The sequence below is a fragment of the Dermatophagoides farinae genome, chromosome 6 (genome assembly GCF_024713945.1).
Source record: "Dermatophagoides farinae isolate YC_2012a chromosome 6, ASM2471394v1, whole genome shotgun sequence".
Lineage (NCBI taxonomy): Eukaryota > Metazoa > Arthropoda > Arachnida > Sarcoptiformes > Pyroglyphidae > Dermatophagoides > Dermatophagoides farinae.
Window position 1 is genome coordinate 3,637,699 of NC_134682.1, and position 26,997 is coordinate 3,664,695.

Here is a 26,997-nt window from a genome sequence, read left to right on the forward strand (position 1 = left end):
CCATTTGGAACAATGAAAAAAAAAATTGATAAAAGGTTTGTTTTGTTTATTTGATTATTTAATTATAAAATAATAATATTGAATTCGAAAATTATTTGCAAAGAATTTATTCATGATATTCAATACCAATAAATCATTAATTAATATCATTTGGTTAGAAAAACAGTCACGACCAACTCATGTTTCATTGTCCATCTTTTATGTTGTATAGATTTAACAATGTTCATGTGTCAATTGTATCTGTACGATGAATCATCAACTATTAATCCTTGCAATCATTATGGCAATGTCGCCGTCTTATACACCTGTATAAGACGAGAGGAGGGAGTAAAAAAACATTGGCATAGAACCAGGTTCAAAGGTCGTCAAAGTTTGTAAGCCAAGGCTGTGTAGAATATAACACACACACTTGTTGCGTTGACCACGAAATGTTCGTATGTGTGTGTGTGTTTGATGACGATGATGATGATGATGGACCACTACTAAAACTTAATTGTCTTGAATCCACCATTCTCATTCTTCCCTTCTCGTTTGTGTTGAGTGTGTGTGTGTGTGTGTGTGTGTGTGTATGCAATTGGCCAACTAGCTGAACATTCGTGCTAGTCATAATATATACTCGTCAAGCGAGCTCATTACATACGTCGATTCAAAATGAGTTTAGCTTGCTTGGCACAAACAAATACAAGTATATAACATCCAATTAATTCAAAGTCGAAGAAGCATCGAAAAGTTGACATTTGATATTAGTATTGATCATCACAATTTTAAATGGATTGTGGTCATTACCTGTTTACCTGATGTTTATATTGGTTCTCACGCTACCTGTTGTGATGGCTACATTCTCCATTTGTATGGCTTCTTGATTGTGCTTACTCAAAACATCATCCATTCATAGTGATTGTCAAGTTTCAAATATCATTACCATTCCATTACTATCAATATTGCGTACGTGTGTGTGTGTGTTTGTATTAATTTTTGTAATTTTTGAATTCAACCATCATCAACAATCTAAAATCAGGTAAGCATTAAGTTCAATTATCCATTCAATTCAATCATCGACTAGATCGTTTTCCATAATATCACACACACCAATCAATAAACACATGGTATTCGTTCCATAAAATGAATCCATTTATTCTATTCGAATCGATTGCTATTGCAGCCAGGCAGGCACACCCGTCGGCAATATGACCGTTTGGATTGCATTGCAGCTGGTTTCATCAACCCATACTGGAACGGTCCTTTTCATTCACACACACACATACACGTGCAGACACATTAGTCTGCAACAAGACACCAGAATGTTGTGAATGGATCATTGACTCCCTTTGTTTTTTGTTCCATAATAATTGTATATAACTGACAAATGATTCTCATTTTTCAATTTCTCTACACAGAATTATAATGGCATTTCAAGTTTGATTTGATTAAATTTCTGAATAAACATATCACCATCAAGCTATGGAGCTCATTGTGATCGACAATAATCATGAAGATATCGATGATTGCATCCAAAATCAACCACGTGATAAACATTACAATCGTTCCACTATACGACCACATTTGCTTGATCATCGGACACATATTCGAAGACGGTTTACGATATCAAATCTACATCAATGGCCACCTTTTGTCATTCCCACAATACTAATGTTACTGCTGCATATCATCACGATTGTCCACTCAGGTAGGCGCCCGTTATCATCATTCAGACCAATCATTATCCAATTGGAAAAAGGCCAACAGATAACAGATTTTACTCATTATCAGTGAAGAAAAGATATCATTTGCGAGAACAATGATCTATTAAGCAGATAGACAAAATTTATTGAAAACAAATCTGTTCCAAATGGACAATGCTGGCCTTTCTGAAATACATTTATTTATTGATAAAATGACTATTTACTAACATACTTATTATTCATTTCTGTAGCTATTCATCCGCCTCGTGATCTATCGGTTCAAGTGCAAAGTGGCAAATTAGTATTACTTGATTGGAATCCCCCATTGGAAGGCCGTTTTCATTCATTCAAAATAACTATAGAACCATTGTCTATCCAAGATGATAGTGGAATACGGACAATTGTCGTTGGCTTGCACGATGCTACACCGGTTCCAATACGTGATTTGACACCAGGAGCTTCATACCAAGTTCGCCTGCATACTGTCTATCGAAATGAAGAATCTCGCCAATATCTGGAAGCCAATTTCACCACCAACCCAGCTTCTTTACCTGAACCCAAAATCTGGTTCCGTAATGAGACGACATTGCTTGTCAAACTTGCCAATCCAGCTGAATCTATCTTTGATCATTACCGTGTCACGATTTCTCCAGACGATGCTTATGAATCCCATAAGAATTATCGAACGTCCGGAACTTGGACATCGACCTTCGGTTGCTTTTCATGGGTTGACGGCAGGCAAAACATATAACATCTCGGTACAAACGCAAAGCATAGACAGATGGAGTGAACCAACGGTAGACACATTTACCACGATGCCATTCGCTCCTGGTCATATTACCGAATACGAGGACTATCCTGCCAGAACATATTCGAATTCTGCTCCAACCTCAATTCAACAACACGAACCTCCCACATTCACTAACGGTGGACCACCAGAAACGTTAACTATACAAGACGGACGTGATGCAGAAATCCAATGTGAAGCTACTGGATCTCCATTTCCTACTGTCGAGTGGTGGTATCAAACTACCGGCCAACCAAAACGTCGTCTTGATTTGGATTCAAAACGAAAATACGACAGCAATGCCCATGGAGCTTTGATTATCACTCAAGTAGAGAAATCGGACGAGGGCATGTACACCTGCGTTAGACAAAACAATCTAGGTGTAATCAACGGAACGACACGTTTGTCCGTCATCATACGTACACAGATTGACCAGCCACCGGTAGACAGTAAAGTCATTCTTAGTTCGACTGCTGAACTTCAATGTCGTGTACGTCACGATCCGACAATTCCGGTCAAAGTTTACTGGACTTTTCAAAAACGAAACCTGACGGCCATCACCTCTTCACGAATCAAAATAACGGCCGACAACACATTGCATATCGAACAGGTGCGAAACACTGACGTTGGTCTTTATACATGTCGTGTGGAATCTATTGGCGGTAATGACAAGCGCTCTGCTCGACTTGACGTTATAGAATTGCCACACCCACCAACCAATGTTGTAGCCACACTCAACGTCAACGGTGGTCTCGTAAACGTATCATGGACGCCTCCGTTTGATGGAAATTCACCCATCACTAAATATGTAGTTCAGATGCGAACGATCGCTAACAACCCTATTAATCATGCAGATTCTGATTCGACTCGGGTTACAGCAGGAACAGCTTCAAAGCAACCATCTAATGACGACGAACTAGTTTATGGTGTCAACACATGGACAACAGCTTCAATGAACATCTCATCCACACAGAATTTTGTACTCATCACCAATCTTCGTCCTGCAACTACCTATCAATTCCGTGTATCGGCCGTAAATTCTGTGGGTGAAGGTCAGCCCAGTGCTTCGTCTAATCCACCGATTACATTGCCTGCACAACCGCCAAATTCCAGTCCAGTAGGTGTGGTAGGTGCTCCTCGTTCATCGACAGCCATCACAATCCAATGGCAGCAGCCACCTCCAGAATCACATAATGGCCACCTGTTGGGCTACATTGTTCGTTACAAACTGGCTGGCTATGCCGAACACACCCCTTGGTACACGTACAATGTGACCAATGCTGCTCAAATGTCCTGCTTGCTTGAAGATTTGATCGTATGGCAGAATTATCAGATTCAGGTAGCCGCATACAACGAAATGGGTATAGGTATTTATAGTTCCAGCATTTACGTTCGAACCAAAGAAGGTCGACCGGCCGCACAAGTCAGAGCGTTACTGGCCGAAGCCATTAATTCTACTGCCATACGTGTTCAATGGTTTTCACCCGATCCACAGCTCATCAACGGCATTAACCAAGGTTATAAAGTTCAGGCTTGGATTTCAAAGAATTCCACGGCCACCAATGTAAATTCAGCCAATCCCACCGAAGATTATCGATCGCTAGAATCTAACACACATCCATATCCGAGTATCGGACTGTTTTCAGAACAGCTGGCTCGCGAAATCACTGTACCACCCTCACCATTTCATCAGGATGGTCAACAAATTGCCATCATGGACGGACTAGAACCATATACTACGTACGACGTAACTGTTCTTTGTTTTACTAGTGCTGGCGATGGACCGAAATTTGAACCACCTCCTGTTGTTACCACCGAACAAGATTTGCCTCAGGAAGTAGCTTTTCTTAAATTCCGTGATATCCTCGACAAGAGTGTTCGTGTCATATGGTCTCGGCCGAAAAAAGTTAATGGCAAATTGAAAGGTTATACACTTCGCTATTATTCTGTCGGCCATGAACGAACCACCGCTATAGTTAAGAATCTGACTGCCACAGAAAACCAGACCATAATCATGAATCTTATTCCTCAAACCGCCTACACATTCCAGATAAATGCATGGACGGATGTTGGAGCTGGACCTATTATTAGTTCGACAATTCAGAGCTCAGTTCCACCTGTTCTTCCAATCGCTCCTACTCATCTGGCCATATCAAACATACAGCCTTTTTCTGTCGTCTTGCAATTCACACCTGGATTTAATGGCAATGCATCTATCACTAAGTGGATCGTTGAAAGTCAACTCTATAAATTACGTAATGCTGAAAACTGGTCAGTCATTTATGAATCGATTAATCATACACAGGAAGATGCCATCACTGTGCACAATCTTCGTCCGTACGTCGAATATCGACTTCGTCTCATTCCTGTAAATGTAGTGGGCCCAGCACTCAAACCATCTGCTCCTTCACCTCCATTTCAAACGTTGCAAGCATTACCACAGGGTCCACCATCAAACGTTACCGTACGTACAGTATCGGCTACCGCTTTGCGAGTTCGATGGACACCACTTCCGCCTGAATCATGGCATGGCCATCCACGTGGATACAACATCACCTGGCGTCAACTAACAAACGATGGATCGCCAATAACAAATGAGCCTTTGAAATGGCACATTCTTTCTGATTATCATTCACATTCTTACCTTATCACCTCGTTGAAAGAATACACTAACTATGGAATACAGGTGTTTACACTCAACGATCTTGGTACATCACATGGCAGCCACTATTACATACAACGAACCAACGAAGCAACTCCAAGCTCTGGGCCTCATTCTGTCCAGGTAAGATCCACTTCATCGACGACCATCGTAGTCGACTGGGATGATGTGGCCGAGTACGATCGTAATGGTATTATCCAAGGCTTCAAAGTTCGATACGCAATACTCAAGAATGGTAATGTTGCTCAATTCAAATTGATCGAAAGCAATTCATCACGTACGGCTACACTAACCGAATTGAAAAAGTACACTCGTTATCAGATCAGTGTGTGTGCTTTTACTCACGTTGGCGATGGTGTTTATTCAATGCCAGTCATGGCCGAAACATTCCAGGACGTACCTGGACCACCGTCAAATGTGACTTTTCCAGATGTTACGCTCACCACAGCTCGTATCAAATGGGATATACCTGAAGAGCCTAACGGTGAAATTTTAGCCTACAAGATTGCCTATCGTCTTAGCGATGATCAGTACTATCACCAATCACCTATCACACGCGAGTTCCAATCAACTGACCGGACCTATCGATTTTTAGACCTTCGTCCTGAAACATACTACATGTTCGAGGTTACTGCTAAAACGATTGAAGGCTGGGGTCAAGCAGCTAAAGCACTGGTTTACACGACCAACACTCGTGAACTTCCATCACCACCATCACAGCCGCTTATCAGTGTATCGCAAATAAGTTCGCGACAAGTAACCATCAGCTGGACCCCTGGTCGTGATGGCTACGCTCCACTCCGATACTACACTGTGCAAATTTCTAGCCAGGGTGGTCACTGGTGGACATATCCGCACAAAATAGATCCAACCATTCGATCGTACAAACTGACCAATCTTCGACCATTCACAACATATCAGTTTCGTTTGAAAGCTACCAACGATATCGGTGATTCCGGTTGGTCTTCTGAATCACCCATAACTCGAACATTACCAGCTCCACCAGACACAGTTCCAGAATCAGTGACCGTATCACCGTTCACACCTACATCGATATCGGTTCGTTGGATGTCTGTACAGGATTGGAATGGTGATGAAATGGGCGCTGGCTATCGTGTCCAGTACTGTCTAATAACCGAGCAAGGAGTGGGTGGTTCATGTCCTTCATCACTAGTTCGTGGCAAGAATCGCACCCAAGCCACTATTGACAATCTTGAAAGAGATCAGCATTACGAAATACGTGTCATCGCTTTCAATGGACAAGGTGATGGTCCTTCTACCAAGCCCAAAGTTGTTTACGTTGGTGAAGGTAAGTGTTTTCATGATCAATTTTATGTAGATCACTAAAGCCTTTTCACTTTCGTTAGCTGTACCTACCGGTGAACCATTGGATATTTGTGCCGAACCGCTTAGTTCAACCGAAATTAAGGTCACATGGAAACCCCCAGATCAATCCAAACAGAATGGCCAGATAATGGGCTACAAGATATTCTACTGGGTTCATATGCTTAATAGATCGAATTCTGTGATTGACTCGAATCAACATACAAAATCGTTGCCACGCGAGATGATGGAGATTGTACCTGACACACTTTCTTCGTTTATTCTACTTGACTTGTACAAATGGACCAACTACTCAATACAAATTTCGGCATTCAATCCAGCTGGTGATGGCCCTAGATCCAAGCCAACGATCGTGCAAACACTAGAGGATTTACCTGGTGAAATTGGTCCTATTGAGTTCGATGAGATCACCATGTCACAGGTGAAAGTATCATGGCGTCCACCGGCAGAACCAAACGGTCTTTTGCTCGGCTATTACATCACATATGAGACATTGATTGGTGATTTCAGCAAACAAGTCAAACAAAAAATAAACGATTCCTACCTTATGGTCAGTGCTTTGCGTGAACGAGTTACTTACACGTTTAAAGTTCGTGCTGAAAATAGCGTAGGCCTTGGACCTGAGCGTATTGGAAATGGTAATGAATCAAATTCATCATTTTCACTTTTAATTGGATTTTTTTTTTACAGTGACAACCGGCCCTCAATTTGAAAGTCCACCTCCACCTTTCGAAGTTATATCACAGCAAACGCTAACATCAGTCCGACTCAAATGGAAAAATCCAGATTTTCGCGAGCCGATCTTAGGTTATCTGATCGAGGCTAAAAATCTAAACAAAAAATCGTCTCTTGAGTGGCAACCGATTATTACATTGCGCAATGGCCGCCAAGATCGTTACGAGTTAAGCTTCACACAATTATCACCTTCTTCCCAGTATCAATTCCGAGTCATGTCGTTCAATCATATTGGTGTTTCTGAACCAGCCTATCCAAACAAATTGTATGGTGGCCAGTCCATTATAATGACGCCATCGCATTTGGAATTAAGAGCTAGAATGCCATACTACCGAGAGACATGGTTTGTGATTCTCTGTGCCTGTCTCAGTGTCATTATCACCATCATGGTAATTGCGGCACTCTGTGTACGTAACAAGACATACAAATACAAGAAAGAAGCAATGCAAAACACTGGAAGTCAAGATCGCCTAAGTGAACTTGGTTTTGGCCTTGATGACAATTTTGACAACCCACTGAGTCAGATGGCCGGACAATCGCTCGAAATGGAAATGCGTGGCATAGTCAATGGAGGTTCGACGGTTGGTCTCATCATGCCAAACATGGCCGTTAATAGCGATACGCTGGTTCCAATCGCTATGGCCGGTAACTCTAACCTAAATGATCGCAATCGATCAACGCTACGATCGAATCGTGGCAAGGGCAAAGATAATCATGCCAACAACATGCTTAACACGGCCGCCATTTCCGCCCAAGCCAGACAACCTCCAAGGCCATGTCCTGGTTCGTTTTCTTACTCGGATGAAGACGATCTCGACAATGATGATGACCTTTATGTTGGTGATTCAGATATAAAACCGCCCGCTGGTCTCTATGATCTGAGCAGTGGAAATGATTCGTTAACCGAAAAACCAAGCGAATTGAGCTCGACTGGACCAGATTCTGAAGATTCAGATGACCATGATGAGCTAGTGGCTGCCAATATGTTTGTAAACCATTACGCCAATGTAAATGATACTCTTCGTAAAGGATTGTCTTGGAAAAAACAAGCCAAGCCTTACATTGTACCAACAAGCAGTAATCAAAACATTTACACCACCAGTACATCGAGCAAAGCTCCCCCTTCACATCCACCCCCACCACATCCAGCTTCAGCAGCCACATCTAGCCGTTCTCCTTACAAACCGTTACCTTACCCCCCACCTCCCCCTCCACCGATGATACAATCGACAGCAGCTTCTAAAGTTCCAACACCACCACCTCCAGCATCATCGTCTTCATCACTGCATGGATCCAACTACAATCTAACATCGAATCACCAGCCGCAATCATCATTGTCCAAATTCATGGCCGCATCGTCGTCCTCTCAATCATCAATCAATAGGGTCGGTTTTCCGAATCGACCACCGCCTCCAGCTCCAGCCCCACCTAGTTATCTATCTGCATTGAGTGGAGAAGCTGAAGTGGACAATACCGTGACGTCTACTCAATCACAATCAAATGGTGGCCCAAGTAATTCTAGCGGCAGCAACACTGTTTTGAATGGAGGCAGAATCATCGTAAATAATATGGCCGGAAGTCGAGCTCCTTTACCAGGTTTCTCATCATTCGTGTAAATAAATACACACATGTCTATAGCTCCTACAGGTGTGGGAGATCCAAGTGTAAATAACATTGGTTCATTTGGTCATATTTTCACATTGTAATGTTTTATCATTCTCATTTTCATTTATTTTGAATAAAATACTTATACATTCGGAAACTGAATGATGGACAAATTAATATTTAACCATATACCAAGCACGGATATTTTGAATCTATTCGACAAACTCTACATTCTGGCCAAAGGTGGCGTTTGTATCTGTTTTGATGAACCAAAAAATCTGAGATCGACATTCAAATGAAACAAGTACTTGGAACAAATATTTGATTCAAATAAAACACCAATTGAATAATATTTGAAAATAGCCATTCATTATCGATATTACATTACCGATGATGATTTTTATCATGCCATAATGATGTTAATTGCTACTGGACTACTATCAAAAGCGAATCCATTCGAATCTCGACGTCATCGAAGACAGAAAAACACCATCAAATACATTAATAACGGGTACCACCATGAATTTTCTATCAAACAAATTAGAATATAAATTTTTTTTTTCGTTTTGTTTTCCCATGTTTTCATATCATAAACATATGTTCAATCAATCATAACAAAAAAAAAAATGCCAACAACATGCGAAAAAATAACTAAAACATCGAGAAAAATTTACTAAAAAATGAACTGAACATGAACATTTCTACTGATAAACAATCATTCATTCTCATTGAGCGATGGGGCCAACAACAACATGTTTGAATTTTTTTTTAATCAAATTATATGAAAATTCATGATAAATCATTCAAACATAAAATTGGATGACCAAAAAATGGATCATACATTTAGTTTTAGTTTTCTATTATCCATACCTATATTTATTCATTCATTCGTAAACAATCGATCAATCAATCGATGTCAAATTATGAGAATTTTTCTATTTTGAATCCTAATTCCATAGTTGATTAAAATGAAAAGAATCAAAGACTTGCTTTGAAGATTTTTTTTTTCACCAGAATACAAAAAAAAACAACGTGATTCGAATTCACATATCTTATATTCATCATTTTCTCTTTTATTTTTAAAGGTTTTAAAGTCACATCAATTTGAATCATCATCGTCATCATCATCATCAATGTTGATGGTGATAATAAAATCAAGAATATCGTGGAATGGAATAAAAATTTTTTTCCCTTTAAAAAGAAAAATTTCAAGCCAATATTCGGTTCGATGCTTACAACGACTACGTTACTTGATGATGATATTTTCTCGAGAATTCATCCAATAACCTCTTGGCATATTAGAAATATTTGATATAATAAAATTTTCGTAAGAATTATCAACAGACAAACAAAAATAATTCTGAAATTTCATATCATTTACGTTCATACAAGAATATAACGAGAATCATATGAATCGTATTCCCAGGAATCAAAATATTTGATGATTCATCCAATTAACGATACAAATTCAATATATCGATTACTAAACAGTCGATTATTGAGCTAAATAGTCATTGGAATTGATTACGATAATAATAATAATAATAAACAAACAATTCAGATTCAGAATTGAATAAGCAAAACAATAAGCACATTAGAATTAAGAATAGCCAAAACAATATATAAAGAATGGCTATCATAATGATGGTGAGAATTTTTTGTGTAAGATAAAAAAGAAAAATTCACACATTCATTGCTACCATATACTGCTGCTATCTAAGAAAAAAAAAACGTTAAATGTTTTATTTTTCAAAACAAACAAAAATTCCATTCCGAATAACATCATCATTTTTCTTCTGAGGTATGTGTGTATTAACTGGTGGAATATCTTTTTTTTTCTTTTTCATTTAGAATCGAAACACACATAGCATAGCATATATATAAGATTATGTGGCAAAGTCACGTTTATTTCAACTTTTTTTGTGTGTGTGTGTTTGTGTAGTGTTTTAAGCTAGAATCCAAAAAAAAACGATCCAGAACCAATCAACAACAACAACAACAATCTAGAATCAGAATAACACGGACATTTGGTCAGCTCGATTCATTCAAAGTTTACAAGTTTCCAATGAGATATCTGCTTGATTCAAAAATCATCATTTCAATCATAAACATTTTTGTCGTTGTTGTTGTTGTTGATGTGTTAAACTGTGATAAACTTTCATAACATCTTGTACAGGAGACATACAGCAATCCATCAAAATAATTCGATCGGTTTCTCGAACAAAATATAATGGGTACGACCGGTCGATTTGGCAAAAGTAGTTCTTTCCTCATCCGATCCAATTGTACACGTTATACCATAAATAATTTTGGCATTTTAAAAATTTATTCATTCAAATTGATTTGATTTTTGGTTCAAGTTTTTAATTTTTCATCATAATAATGACTAAAATTCCACAAACTGATTTGTTTGTTTTTTTTTCGTTTTTTATTATTACAATAGCCGGAATCGAAAACACTGATTATTCCGAATTATTTCTTGGTATCATGTACATATTGGGTTTCTTTTCAACTACAATCATTTTATTCATTCTATTCTTATTCATCATGTGGTTACGTGAACGTTTTTGTCTTAAACGTCGACAACAACAACAACAACAACAACAATTACGAAGACAATCAACAATAATGAATCATAAACAAAGACAATCAAGTCTTATTGTACCGGATAGGATTGTAATTAAATCATCATTATCATCATCATCACAAATGAATCGACTACCGCCGGCACCATTACCGCCACTAGAAAGAAAAATGCGTATCGTTTCCATGCCAAATTCTTAGCATTGCATGTAATTAATTAATTAATCCCAGAATGTCACCAAATTGCTGCCTTTTTTTGTAATAATAAATAAATAAACTATAAATTAAAATAGAAAAAAAACAGAAACAAAATTTTTAATTTAATTTAATTGAAAAAAATTTCGTTTCATTATAAAATAAAACGGAATTAAATTGTAATGATCTGGATTGATTTTTTAAAATTATAATTTGGGCGTTTTTTCTGTATATTTTCCAAAAAAAAAAACAAAAATTTTTGATAATAATAATAATAAAAATAAATGGAATCAAAAGAAAATTATGGCTCAAAAAATAAGCTTATAAGTCCACCACCAAAATATATTCGTAGTACACCATATCGTTTTAGAGAATCATCACCGAATCGAATTAGATCACCACCAAAATCACCAACAAAACGACGAAAAACACCACCACTATCACCACGACAACAACAACAACAACAATCGCCACCACAAAGAATAATCACACCAATTAAAGTGAAACGTCCATCAGATAAATATTCATATCTAGATGATATCTGTTGTATTGCATTAATATGTAATGAACATCAACGTATTGGTCTTTTGGATATACCACAAAAAGGTCTATTCTTTCCATCATTATCATGTCGAATGTCAAACTATTCAGTAAATTCGGTGGTCCGTGAAATGCTTAATCGTATATTTGGCGATGTTCATGGTAAGAATTTTTTTTTGTGATTGATTTTTTTTCTTACAAATCCAACTCACTCACACACACACAAACAAAATCGGTAGCCATTCAACCTGAATAATTCAAAGTTTATCACAAACAAACAAACACAGTGAACAAAAAAAAGTTTTTTTTTCTTTCATTCTTTTGGTATATTTTCATTTAATCACTAATATAATTTATTCTTTATTTTTTCTGGTTTCACCACCACCACCACCACCACCATTCCGTTGAATTCAGCCAAATTTTGCAATTTTCAATTAATAGCCGAAAGAATTCAAATACCCGTAAGAAATTTTCTACTTCGTTTCATTTATCGTATCGATGTTAGTCTTTCTACTACTACTAATGGTAATCGTTCAAGTAATAGTGGTAAAAATAATAAAAATGTAATAGGAAAAAGAAAAACAAAGGTTATTGATAATCAAACAAATAAAATGTCATCAACATCACCAAATACGACATCTGGACAACAACAAAAATGTATTTGTCAAATGGTTCAACGAACAACTATAAAATGGTTATCATATGATGATATCTGTACTAAATTATCATCAACAATGACAATATTAGAATCTATGAATAATACCACCGGTATTGGTGGTGGTGGTGGTGGTAGTAGTTCATTATTGAATATTCGTACAAATACTACTACTGCTACTACTATTATTAATAATAATTTATTGGGCCCTGAACCTAAATACATACTTGAACAACAATTTGGTTTATTGAAAAAACAAGTACAAAAAAAGCAAATTTCATCATCATCATCATCATCAACACCAACACCACCAAATAATGATGTTGAATGTAAAAATGATAATGATGATCAAATGAACAGTGATGAAGATGATGAGAATGATGATGATGATGATGATGATGATGATTATCCATCAAAATATTATTCATTGGGCTGGAATGAAGTTAAATTATTCAATGATGATGATGATGATGATGATGACCAAAAAGAGAATGATGTTCATCATGAAGAGAAACCACCACAACCATCATTGACAAACAATGTAAATTTGAATGATAACAATAATACAACAACAATTCATCATCATACAAATAATGAAAGAATCAAATTTGGTCAAATAATCAAACCTAGTACAATCAAATTGATTCAATGTCATCATCATCATCATCATCATCATCAATCGAATAATGAAATTTTCATTAAGCAAAAGAATAATACAATAATAAGTGGTCGTCGTGAAGAAATCATTTCATTATATAATGAATTCCTATTACAATGTTATCCATCACGTTACATGACAATAATTTCATTCAAATTATTTATGGAAAAAATTCTATCAACACAATTGACAAACGAAAGAATTGTACAATATTTTAGGTATTTGATTGTTATTGTTGTTTCACAGGGGGGAAAACAGAAATATTTTAAATATTTTTTTTTCTTTTCAGATCATTTGATCGTCAACAATTATCATATCTAAATTTTAATAATCTATTACTTGGCCTTTTGATTGTTGGAAGACCATTTGCATGTTGTCCATCATCACAATCATCGAAAGAATGTTGTTGTCCATGTCGACAATTGAAATATCGTTTATTGTTCCATTATTATTCATCATCATCAAAAATTCTTGATCTAAATGATATGAACAAAATGATTATTGATTATAAACGAAAAACAAAAAATTTCTTACCACCAAGATATTCAGGAGAAAAAATTATTAATGGAAATCCAAATAATAATAATAATAATAGTAGTAATGACAACAATGAATCGATGCCACAAAATCGACAACAACTTGAAGAAAGATTTCGTTCACAATCTCAGATTCCAATGGAATTAACATTCAAACAGTTTTATCATCACATTCAAAATGGACAATTATTTCGATTATTATTTGGTCTAGACAACAATATGAATGTTGAAGAATATTTTGATAAAATCATACGTATTAATATTGAAATTGATGATTTAATATTACCATTATGGCGTCCATTGACATCAACATCACAATGGATTGCATTACAATCATCAACACAATCAACATTACGTTGTTATTCATGTAAACGAACTAGATATTATCTATCCACTTATTTTCATACATTATCAGAAATTGGTGAAGTAACTGAAGTGAATCGTTTAGATATTGAAAATATAAGTCCATCGGCAATTAATGGTGTTGGTGTAATGACCACAACAACTACAGCAACAAATGCACAGAATGTTGCTCGTCAATTTCGTCAAGATATGCAAGAAAATGAAATACATGTATTGGCCAATGATCTTATTAATCGTTTGACAAAGATTGGTTCATTTTTATTCGATTCATCCAATGATAATGAAATTGTTAATGTTGATCAATTAACATTATTGGAAAATTGGTTCTATAAAGAAAAAATTGAAATGATTAATAATTTGAAAATGATTTGTCAAAAAGCAGAAGAAATATTTGCCCTTGAACCAAGGTTATTGAACGTATGTTTTGAGCATTTCTGGAAAAAAAATTTCAGAAAAGAATTTTTTTTTATTATTATAAAAATATTATACCCCCAATATATATTGTGCAAATATGTCAATACCAGAACTCAATTTTTCGTTTTATTTTATTCCCTCTTTCCGTGTTTTGGAATCTATCATACCTGTATCATTTCATTTTTTCTTATTTTTTTCACATCTTTATTGATGATAAGTTTTTTTTTCTATTCCATTGATTTAGATTTCATCACCATGCTATATAATGGGCGATATACATGGTAATCTAAAAGATTTATTACTATATTCACAATTATTATGGAAATCAACACCATTCATCAATCAAGGCCGTTATTTATTTCTTGGTGATTATGTTGATCGTGGACAATACGGGGTTGAATGTATCATTTATTTATTTTGTATGAAAATACTTGCACCACAAAATTTTCTTATCCTCAGGGGTAATCATGAAATTCGTGATATACAACAACAATTCTCATTCTATGGTGAATGTTGTACACGTTTTGAATTAGAATTATGGGATTCGATCAATAGGGCAATGGATCGTTTACCAATTACAGCTATAATTGATGGTCGTCTATTCTGTGCACATGGTGGTATACCAATTACAATAACAACATTGGAACAAATTCGTTCTGTACCAAAACGGATAGAAAATCCACTTTATTCATCATTTGAAACATGGGAAATATTGTAAGTAAAATCTTTCTATTGTTTTTGAAAAAGAAAAGTATGCTACTGTTGCTGCTGCTTACCTTAACATTACAGATATGTCTAATTATTCCACGAAGCTAATAAATTTATCGTGAAAAGTCTACAATAATCTTATTTTTTTTTTATTTCTTTATTTTTCTACCTTCTAGATGGAATGATCCGGTATCAGGTGGAGAATTGGCTAAAATTGTTGAATTTGAAAAAGATAATTATGAACGTGGTTTTGTACAGAATACACGTCGTGGTACAGCGTTTCAATATACTGAATGGGCTGTAGATAGATTTTGTCAACGTAATCAAATTGAATATATAATACGTGCGCATGAAGTTTATCATGAAGGTTTTCATTTTGATCATCGTGGTAAAACAATGACAATATTTTCTAGTTCAAATTATTCTGAATTAACAAATCGTTCAGCCGTTGTATTTATTGATCGTGAACGTATACGTATTGTACAGGTAAAAAATGAATAAAAAGAATTATTATTTTTTGAAAATGGACAAAGCAAATAAACAAAAAAAAACATTACCAATACAAAATTATTATCAACAAGAATGAACATTGAATAAAAAAAAAAGAAAAAAATAACTGTGTCAAACAACCATTTTTTTTGTTGTAGAAATATAATTCCATAACCCATGAATCCATTCAAAATCGCAAAGCAAACAAACAACACACAAACGACAAATATCCTGAACCAATTTGTTTAGAATATATTTATACTACTATTATATCTCTCAATAATTTTTCCATTCAATTATATATAATAGCTGTTTTGTCTATTTGTTGTCATCATACAAAAACACATCTAAACATTAGATCCATTTCAAATAGAAATCTCGAAAATTCCATTAAATTAATCATTCATTACACAATAGAAGGAACAACAACAACGGAAAAATTGGGACAAAAATTATCTCAAAAATTCCAACGATATATATCGGTATTAAGTAATAATAATAATAATAATGGAGCTTAATATACAAAAGCATACAAAGCAACAACAACAACAAAAAGGGGCCTTAGGGTAATGTAATTGTGTCCCATTTGTATTCAATGTTTTTTTCCATTGATATTTTATTCACAGAATTCATTGAATAGAAGAAAAATGCAAACAAATAGCATCAAGGGGCAATAATCATGATTATTGTACAGAATCTTTTTCATCCCTATACAAATAGTATGGAACATGGCCATATGGAAAAGATGATCATGTGAAAAAAAATGCATCAACAAAAACAGGGAAAAAATGTCATATGGATGAAAAACTTTTTGTGATTCAGGTTGAATTTTGTGTTTTATGTTTATTCACCGTTGTTTATATGATGAATATGAATTTTTTTTTCAAATTATTTTTTGATTTGTTTGCTGAGGGGGAGGAAAAAAGACAGAAACAGAAAAAAATTTAATCAAAAAAAAGTTGACCATTTGACTATAGTTTTCCGTAAGGAATTTTATATACTAAAAAGTAAACATGAAATTTGAATGATAAAAAAAATTTTTTTTAGTGTACACACTAGATACTCATACATATCGTCGTTGTAATAATTTTTTTTTTCGTAAAAACGTTCCACAAGTTAAAGAATGAGTGAAAGTGAAAAAAAGAGTCGAAACCTTAGTTTTCTTTGAATCAAATTTCATTCGAGAATGAGAGAGAGAGAGAGAAAGCAATGAAAAACTTTAATTAATCTTTATGGTTATAACAATTTTTTTCTATTATTTCCGACATGAATCATTATTATCACATGATTATATTGATAATAATGACTAGGTAATGAAAATAAATTACCGATTTAAAAACGAAAGAATCAAAAGAAAATTCTTTTGAACCGACAAAAAAATCGATTGAATAGCGATTGAAAAAAAATTTAAATTAATTTTTTTTTTCTTCCCACCATAATTTATTATAGAAGTTTGATGTGAAACAATTTCAAGGAATCATAAAAAAAACATATCAAACCTCAACACACGATAGACCAAATGATAGACCAAAAATGGTTGGCCATAATAGACAGAATTTTGTTTTCGATATATCAGATTATGTTTGTTACAACCAAACAATAATATTCTTTTTGAATTTTTTTTGCAAATCCGTATGGTAAAAAAAATTGATGAGCAAGAAATAAAAATAAAACAAACGAATAACGACAATAAAATAATAAAAATAATGATGATGATGATGTTGATGACAATAGTAATATAATACAAGAATAACTTGTTCGAAACAGAGATTTCCGGTGAGATATCGACAGCAATGATCATCATCATCATCATCATCATATACACTGAAAGATTGAAAACGTAAACTTCGATACTAAAAAAAAACAAAAACAAAAACAAAAAAACAAACATTATTATAGCCAAAAAAAAAATCACTAAAAAAAGCTAGCCTTATGAATTTATGAATCGTTTTTGTATTTTACTATTTCTCTGTATATCACAAGTAGAAAAACTAATAATGATTCAACAGCATTATTAGATCCAGATGAACATGATGATTTGACATTTACACGAACATGATGTGTGTGTGTTTATGTGTTCAATGTTATCACATAATATTTATCTTGAGAGAATAAAATGAAAGCCAGAAAAAAATGATCATAATAACAAACATACCAAATGATGATACACACACACACAAACATATATATAATGAACGAAATTCATATTGAATGATATAAAAATGATGTTTTTCTCGCTGTGCGTGTGTGTTTGTGTTCTAATAATATTTGCATTATTGGATCAACAACGTAACGAGAAAATTGCAATCCAAAAACAACTTTGATGTAATACGAGTGGAAAAAAAATCTCTTAACAAACAAAAATTAATTAACATTAACATTACATTCTATGATGATTATGGATCATTGATATGTATATTCACATGAATTAATTAATTAATTAATTAGATCGAAAATCGATAGAATAATTTTCGTTGATTACATTCAAATCAAGGTGAACAAGAGAAATAAATACTCAGAATACTATTCATTTAATTTGTTCTTGTTTACGATTTATAAATTTTCGTTCACCGAAATTGAAAACCAATTTGAATTTGGATTAAAACATATTATTATTCTATGGTAATGATGATCCACACATATGAATATGACGAAAATAACGACATGGAAAAGGGTGAAAGAAAAATTTAAAATTTATCAATAAAAAGTAGAGCAAATAGAAAAAAGTTCAGAATTCACTTGAAATTGTCACCAAAACAAAAAAAAAAAGATATATTACCGTATGGTATAAAAATTCCAACGACAGAAAATTCCCTATGGAATGTAGCCGGGTATTGTGTGTGTGTGTGTGTATATGAAAAAAACACACACACAAACACATACAAAAAAAGGACAAAAAGTTTTTCATCATCACAAACTGGAAAATATATATAGAAGATGAAGAAGAAACCACACTAAGAATAGGAAAACAAAACTTTTATGGTTTCATCAACTGAGAATCTCATGAATATAGAGAAAGAGAAAAAATACAAACAGAAATGAAACGAGACAAAAAGAAAGTTTTTTTTCATCATCATCATCATCAAAATTTAGAATAAAAAACTGAATGAAAAACGATGATGATGATGATGATGATCAAGTCTTTTGTTGATGATTTTATTTTTCCATTTGTCTCTAAAATGGCTTCTGTAAGAAAAATAAAAAAAACAAACGTGAAATGAAATGAAATGATAAACTTATTTTTCGAGGATTTTCCACCAAAAAATAAAAAAAAAATCCAAATGTAAAAGAAATTAATCACTGGGAATAATTGAATGCATGAAAAATAATTAGCATACTATTTGAATAAATTTTGTAGGATAAAAATCATGAATCTTATGAATTTTAAGAAGAAATAGAAAAAAAATAGGTCGAATCAATTTATTCAAAGTTTTTATCATGGATCAGGATTGAATCGGTTTGATCACGAATAATATTGACAAGCACAACATATACAAACAACATTTTTCAATTGTCTCAAAGAACATCATCATAAGAATCTACTGGATAATTCTATCCCGTCAATCGTATCAAAAAAGTGTCTGTGCTTGTTTGTTTGTTTTTTTTCAAGAGAAAAAAAATCAAATAAAACAGCTGAATCAGCATAATCTCATTTATATGTGGTATAGGATATTTGAAGTTTTTTTCCCATCATTATTGTTTGGTTTTTTTTCGGTTGTTTGTTGATATTTGAAAAAAAAGTATCAATGAAATTCAAGTTCGGATATATTTTTGTTGTGTGTGTGTGTGTGAGTGTTTGAAAACAAATTGATCGATCGAATCAGAAATAAAAATAATCCATTGAAAATCTAAATAGAGAGAAAAAAAAACGGAGATGGATTTGAATATTCGTCTTTGTCGTCAAAATTGATCATCATAGATTTTAGCTGAACTTTGAATTTTTCTTGTTTTTTTTTTAAATTTATATAAAAAGGCTAAATTTAAAGACTGACTATTCAAAGTGCAATCTATTCACAATGTGTTTTCTGATTGACGTTGAAGATACAACACACATTGATGCATTGCAGCGGAAAACCAAAAAAAAGTGGAACAAAAAAATCTTTGGTGAATTTCAAAGAAAAAAAAATGATCAGCATGATCCATTATTCTTCGGCTCAAAAAAACCTGAACATGCAAACACACACACACACCAAACCAATAGATAAACGGAACATCCGAACTTTAATGGGATCATTGGAATAATGGATTTGGTAGATTTTCAGAAGAAAAAAAACGATATTCAAAAAAATGACAATCTCCATACATACACACACACACACCATAATCACGATGAATACGGAAATACATTCTATGAATCTGAAAGTGAATACAAAAAGAAAAAAAAAACCTATTAGCAAACTATAAACGATATGAATCTATTATACTATTCATTCACACATACACCCTTTGAACCGCAAAAATGAACTTTTGTTACAAAAATAGATAAAAAAAATAAATCAGGCATTACATCTGTTTTTGATATGAATCTACTATTTATAAAATAATTCATCGTAGTAGTGTCTTAGTGTTACCATGTCAACACATCAATTTTATTTTATACGACTACTTTATTTGAATATACGTCATCATCATAGTTACATTTGTATTGTTTGTTTTTTTCATTCACCCACCACCATCATCTTATTTGATATAAAAAAAAAGAATTAATCCATCGTAAGATGTATTATTATAAGAATAAAAATGGAAAAAGAAAGAGAAAAAAAAAATTCATTTTTCAAATTCAACAGAATCATATAATGGAAAACATTGAATTCAAATTGGAAAAAAGAATCCTAATCACTAAAATGGATGGAAATAAAGCTTCTTTTTCATAGATAGACAGATTTCGATTTGAAAAAGAATTATGATGAAAAAAAATGATAAATTCCAAATGAATTAGAATTAGTACCAAAATGTACACATTTTGTACGGTGAACATTATCATCAACAAAGACTTTCAATTAAATCTTCAATGGAATAAAATGAATATGTGAAAAAAAACTTTAATGGTACAAAAAGAATAACTTCGGTAGTTCAAATGTAGAAAATGAACTAGGCACGCCTGGCAAGAGAAAAAAATTCACCAAAAAAAAAAACTTTTGTGGTTTGGGTGGAAGAAAAAAAATTAGCATTCTTTCTCTCTCTCTCTCTTTGTGACAAAGCTGTGGTATATTTTATTCTCAATTTAATTCATTTGATGTGTATGATAGTAAACTGTTGTTGTTGTTGTTGTTGCTTGTTTGTTTGTTTGTTTATTTATTTTTGATTTCCATCCCATATTTTTTTTTTGTTGAATGTCATTATCAAACTTTTTCATTCATTCACTCTACAAGTATGGCACAAATTATATTGAATTCCATATGTATGGAAAAGTGAATGAAAATCTGAATTGAATTAATCATTAAGTAATGATGATAATGATGGAAAAAATGAATAACAGCAACAACAACAAAAAAAAAGATGAGAAAGACCGGAAATTCAAAATTAGTAATCACTCTCGTTATCATTTTCATCATCATCATTATTATAATCATTGATGATGATCATCAATCAATCCAGTTTTGTATATTATATTATAAATAGATTAAAAACATTCAATTATGTTCACAAACACATTGAAAATCTAGGTTAAATATTTAGAATATTAATAGAAAAGAAGATAACGGCAACAACGACAACATCTGTGTCAATCCTTTTTTTGGTCATGGGATCAGAAAAAAAAAGAGAGAAAATCATCATTAATTTACCGTTATAATGGAAAAATAATTATCATATACCTCCATATGGGCAAGTTTCAATTTATATACAGGAAAAGTTTATAAATACAAAAAAAAATTTGTTTTTCTTTTTTTTCTCCCAAAAAGATTAGTTATCATTAGGCGAAAAAAATAACAAGTATAGTACACATTTATGAATGGCAGAAAAATAATTGTGATCCTGAACATATAATGAATTAATTAGACAAAAAAAAAGTTGCAAACTAATGTTTTTTTTCTCTGTGTGCAAAAAAAATTGAATACTGAAATTATCATTTTCAATAAACTAAACAAGACTTTTTAAACATAAACACACACACAGACAGACAAAAATAAAGAAAAATATAAAAGTTTCAAGATTTTCTTTTTCTCATTTTTTAAGAAAAATGAAATAATTTTTTTTTATGTCAAGTTAAATTCTGTAGGACATCCAATTACAAGAATTTTTGTCCAGTGTATTGTGAATTTAATGATTTTAGACAGAGTTATTATAGACGAAACAACAACTGTATATTGAAAATTTTAACCTTTATCGCAAATAGACCATATATACGGCTACACACACACACACACACAAACACAAATCAATAGCATACATTTAATCTCATATAGGTGATATTGTTTTTTTTTGACATTACAATATATTAAAGTAATATAATAAAAAAGTTTACTTACCAATTTCCAAAAGAAAAAAAAACGGTTTAGATTCGATTTCTATTTTTTTTTCAAATGGACGATATTGGCACAATGGAATCGTTTTTTTTTTGTTTTGTTTTTCATTTTTCGATGCTTTTATTATATATCAATACTGTTGTTGTTTTGTCTATTGTTCTTAATGTAAAAGTTTTTTCTTCTGTTCACTGTTCATCGATTAACATTATGATGATGATGATGATTATTATTGTAATGAATGATAAGACAATTGAATGGGAAAAACATTTTGATAATAATGATGATGATGATGATGATAATGATAACTCATTAAACTTGATTGGAACGATATTTTGGAATTTTTTTTTTGTTTCGTAGAATTTTAATGATTTGAAATTTCGATTTTCATTTCATCGAGATGTTCATCATCATCATCATAAAAATGTTGAATTTATGTGAAGAATTTCATTGCATTGTTCAGTAATATTCATTTCAGCGTTCTTTAGTTATCCAAAGAATTAAAAAAAAAATCGACAATTTATGGAATCTCAAATCAATGAATGAATTGAATGAATAATTTCGACAAAAAAAATTCTTGCGAAAAAAACCTATAATCCAATGAGAGAAAAAAAAGAAAAAAAAACTATCAATGGAATGCATCATTTCATTTCATTACAAATATATATATATAATTATTATCAATGAACATTGGTCGATGACAATTTTTGAATTTCAAATACATTCCATTGATTTTATTCATATGGAAAAATAGTACAAACCATTTAATTGACATAAAAATAATAATATAATAATTGAATGGATTTTCCAATTTAACGATGTCGTCTTCTTCATTGAAAATGTAAACATGTGAAATTATGATGAAATAAACAACACATCCGGAAATATGTGTTTGAGTGGGCGTCGATGTATGTGTGTGATAGTTTAACGAATTTCCGATATATATCATAGCCAATCATCATAATGAACAAAAAAAAAATCTAATTTTCAGTCGTCATCATTATCAAAGAAGAAGAAATATCTTCTTTTCTTGGTTTTGTGAAGTTTCTTGGCTCTTTTTTTGGATTCAATTTTTCACGAATACCATACAATAAAGATTTTCTATTCAAGATTATGTCATGAGAAATGTTTTTCTCTCTTTTTTTTCCACAAAACGTTTTCCTTTTCTTCTTTTTTTTTCATCTAGTAACAATAATATTTGTATGTATTCATATTTTCTTTTCATATCAAATCGTTTCACCTGATGACTAGCATCAGTAACAGCAGCTAGAAGAAAAGAATAGTATGAGCATTTTTGTAGATTAAATTCCCGTTTTTGTATACTTCTCATTTTATTCAGCTCAAATCACCAAGAGAGAGAGAGAGAGAGAGAGAAAATTTTCCATCCGTTTGCTTTAAAAAATGAAAAAAAAAATTCAATTTCAAATACAAAATCTGTTGTTATAGTTAATCCTATAAATGTACAGATACATAACACCGGAACTTACTTACAGATGGGCAGAATGAAAATTCATCGTATTTCTTGTTTGCTTACAATTTACTGTGCGTTTCACTTCAATGAATTAGAACTTCTTTGGAAAATTTTGCCATAAAAAAAAGAATGATGATACCAAAGCTTTTTTCTTCGTTGTCGTTGTTGTTGTTGTTTTTCTGTTGCCGTAATTTTCCCAAATGCACAGAAGCAATTTACCATGAATTTTGTTAAAGGATTTTAACGTTAAGATTCTTTTTTTTCTCCTCTCTATTGATTCGATATTTATCTGATTGTCTGGATGTGATGTTGGTGGTGGTGGTGGTGGTGGATGGAAGGGGAAACCAAAAAGCTGATTGCAATACTCATAATCATCATAATTTAATAGAACAGTCTTCTATGGAATAGTGTGAACGAAAAAAAAAAATAAAAGAATTACAATATTCAATCAGATAAATTGATTTCGAGAATGACAAAATCTCATGATAATAACGTTTGGTATATAATACCTGAAATGAATTCAAGAATAAAGTTATGCAAATCAAAACAATAATAAATCAAGAATCAGAAACGAAAAATGTTTCCAATTTGAAATTTTTTAATTTTCTTTCAATCAATACACAAATGAAAAAAAAACAAAATTCCATCAATGAACAAAAGAGAATTCAACTACATTCAATTCGAATGATGATGATGATCATGATGATTCGAACAATGATGAATCATAATCGATACAATCGATTATTAGAATACATTTTTTTTTGTTTTGTTCATTCTTCTTGTTTCATGTTCGAATTCTTTCACCTCTTTTTGTTGTTTCTTTTCATCTGTGATGTTTTATGAAATCGATTTTATTTAATTTCCGATTCCGATTTATATTTCTTGTCATATTCCAAATGCATTATGATCGTTAGATTTCCGTCGTAACGACCGTCATCACCATCAACATCATCATCATCACCGAGAGAATCGTTTACATTTCTGTTCACGTTAATGGGCGTTTATCAATTTAGAAAAGAATTTTTTTTTTATTTTATTTCACTTTTTTTTAACACACATTTGTTTGATGATGATGACAACAACAATAACAATAACAACAACAATAACAACAACCAGAACCAGAACCAGAACAAGAAATGTGCATTTAAAATTTAAATCAATTTTTACAACACACTATCAAAAGTGTATAGAAAAAAAAAATTCTTTGAAGGTAAGTTACCCAAAATCTTTGATATGTATCATCAATTACTAACGTTGAAAATATTTATTTGAAATTTTTTTTTTCAAAGAGGACAAAAAACCTACGAAAATGATGCTTCACATCATTTCATTTCTCTATTTTTTTTTTGTATTTTGCGGCTATTTTCATCGTCATCATCAACATCAAAAATGATGTCTGAATTTTTTCTCCTCATATATAGATTTTTAACATTCCAAACACATCTCATTACGAATGAATGAAGACATCAAAACCAAAATGGTTGGTAGTCAATTCTATAATTTCAATTCTTGTCGTCGTTGTCGTCGTCTTCGTCAATTATTTTTTTTCATATTTTTCTCTTTCATTATTCTTGGAAAATACTTTGCTTAGATTTTCATTTTTTTCACTTTTCTTCTTTTAAATTTTTCCTATACAAATCCTTTCTCAATAATTCAATATGTTTTCTTTTCATCTTTTTTTTCTTCATATAGATTTCCATGAAATATTTAAAATCATTTTTTCGTGAGAAAAAAAAAACTTGGTTTGAGAACAGAAAACAATCACAATGACATGTGATCCGTTCATCATAATGTAAATGTATAGATCAAAAGTTACAATCACCCTTTAACGTAAGCAAAGTGAGTAAGTTGTCATTAATAACATGATGATAATGTTAACTTTAATCATGTATCTCTAGATTTCTTTCATGTTCATGCTATATTCAAATATATACGATGGTTTCTAATTGAATATCTACAATTGATAAACTAAAAACAGTTTATCTATAGAATCCATGAATTTCGTTAAAAAAATATATATTCCCAATATTTGAATGGTTTTTTTTGTAGCGATACTGGATCATTGCTGTTGTCGACATTATTATTATGTTGAAATCTAAATTGCTGTGGAAAAAAACAACACAGCAAAAAAAAAAAATTCACCAAACACACAAACACATACATACATTTACTCTATAGACCAAATTATAATAATCATGTGTTTGTATGTGTGTGTTTTGGATCTGAATTTTTTTACTTTTATTTTTGTTTCATCTTTCATTTTGGTTACTACTGAAACGACTGACTGATTTTGGATTCCGATCAGTTTCAGGCTATCGCTATGTTTTGTATGTATGTATGCGTGTGTGTTTGTGTGTAAATCGCCCATTTTTTTTTGTCTATCCCCAAACTCACTTATTTCCCATTCAGTTTTTTTTCGTGCTTTATTTCACAATTTAGATATATAAATTTGATTTGATTTGATTATTTGCGCTTGACCGAGACCTTGATTTGTTAGAAACTATAGTGTACACACATATCTCTCTCTTTCTTTTCTGTGATTGGATTTTTATCGAAACTTTGTTATTTTTGTTTTTGTTTTTGTTTGTTTTTATTATTATTATTTTTTCCAATTCTTCAATTCCATTTGAAACATTTGAAAACATTATCTGTTCTAGAATGTTTCATACTGATTGATGATTACGATGATAATTATATAATGAGAATGAAGATGAGCAAAAGGAAAAAAATGAAGTGAAAATCAAAGTTTTCTTTTTTTTTCTTGGCCTCTGCTTACTAGCTTGTCATCAGACATTGATGATTTGGAATGGGGAAAGAACCAAAAAAAAAAAAAAAAAAAAAAAAATAACCAAAACAGGCCCAACGACAATAAAATGAGCCAATAGTGATAATCAATCTTTGGCATTTGCAGCTAACCGATTTTTCTTTTTTTTTTCTAGTTTTGTCCATCTAATCGGTTGAATTGATTTCAATCAATGTTTTATTTTTCTTCTGATGGACCTTGTAATTTTTTTTTCTTTCTCATTTGATTGAAAAAAAAAATAAAACAAAACAGAAAAGCTTTAAGCTATTCTTGGAACTTTGTTTTTGTACGATAATCATCTCA

General features: G+C 32.3%; 2 protein-coding genes across 2 annotated transcripts; both read left to right on the plus strand.

Moving 5' to 3' along the window:
- Positions 1 to 559: 559 nt before the first annotated feature.
- sdk (sidekick cell adhesion molecule) lies at positions 560 to 8,972 on the plus strand. Its single transcript, XM_047056960.2, is given in 6 exon segments — positions 560 to 1,018; positions 1,398 to 1,687; positions 1,934 to 2,352; positions 2,354 to 6,440; positions 6,499 to 7,113; positions 7,166 to 8,972. Coding segments are annotated over 5 exon segments (7,008 nt in total). The 5' UTR covers positions 560 to 1,018; positions 1,398 to 1,461; the 3' UTR covers positions 8,827 to 8,972.
- Positions 8,973 to 11,924: 2,952 nt separating this feature from the next.
- On the plus strand, positions 11,925 to 16,074 carry LOC124493854 (uncharacterized). Its single transcript, XM_075732321.1, has 5 exons — positions 11,925 to 12,295; positions 12,548 to 13,664; positions 13,736 to 14,762; positions 15,004 to 15,473; positions 15,644 to 16,074. Exons 1-5 carry the CDS (start codon positions 12,229 to 12,231, stop codon positions 15,966 to 15,968), a joined length of 3,006 nt encoding a protein of 1,001 aa, XP_075588436.1. The 5' UTR covers positions 11,925 to 12,228; the 3' UTR covers positions 15,969 to 16,074.
- Positions 16,075 to 26,997: the final 10,923 nt, after the last annotated feature.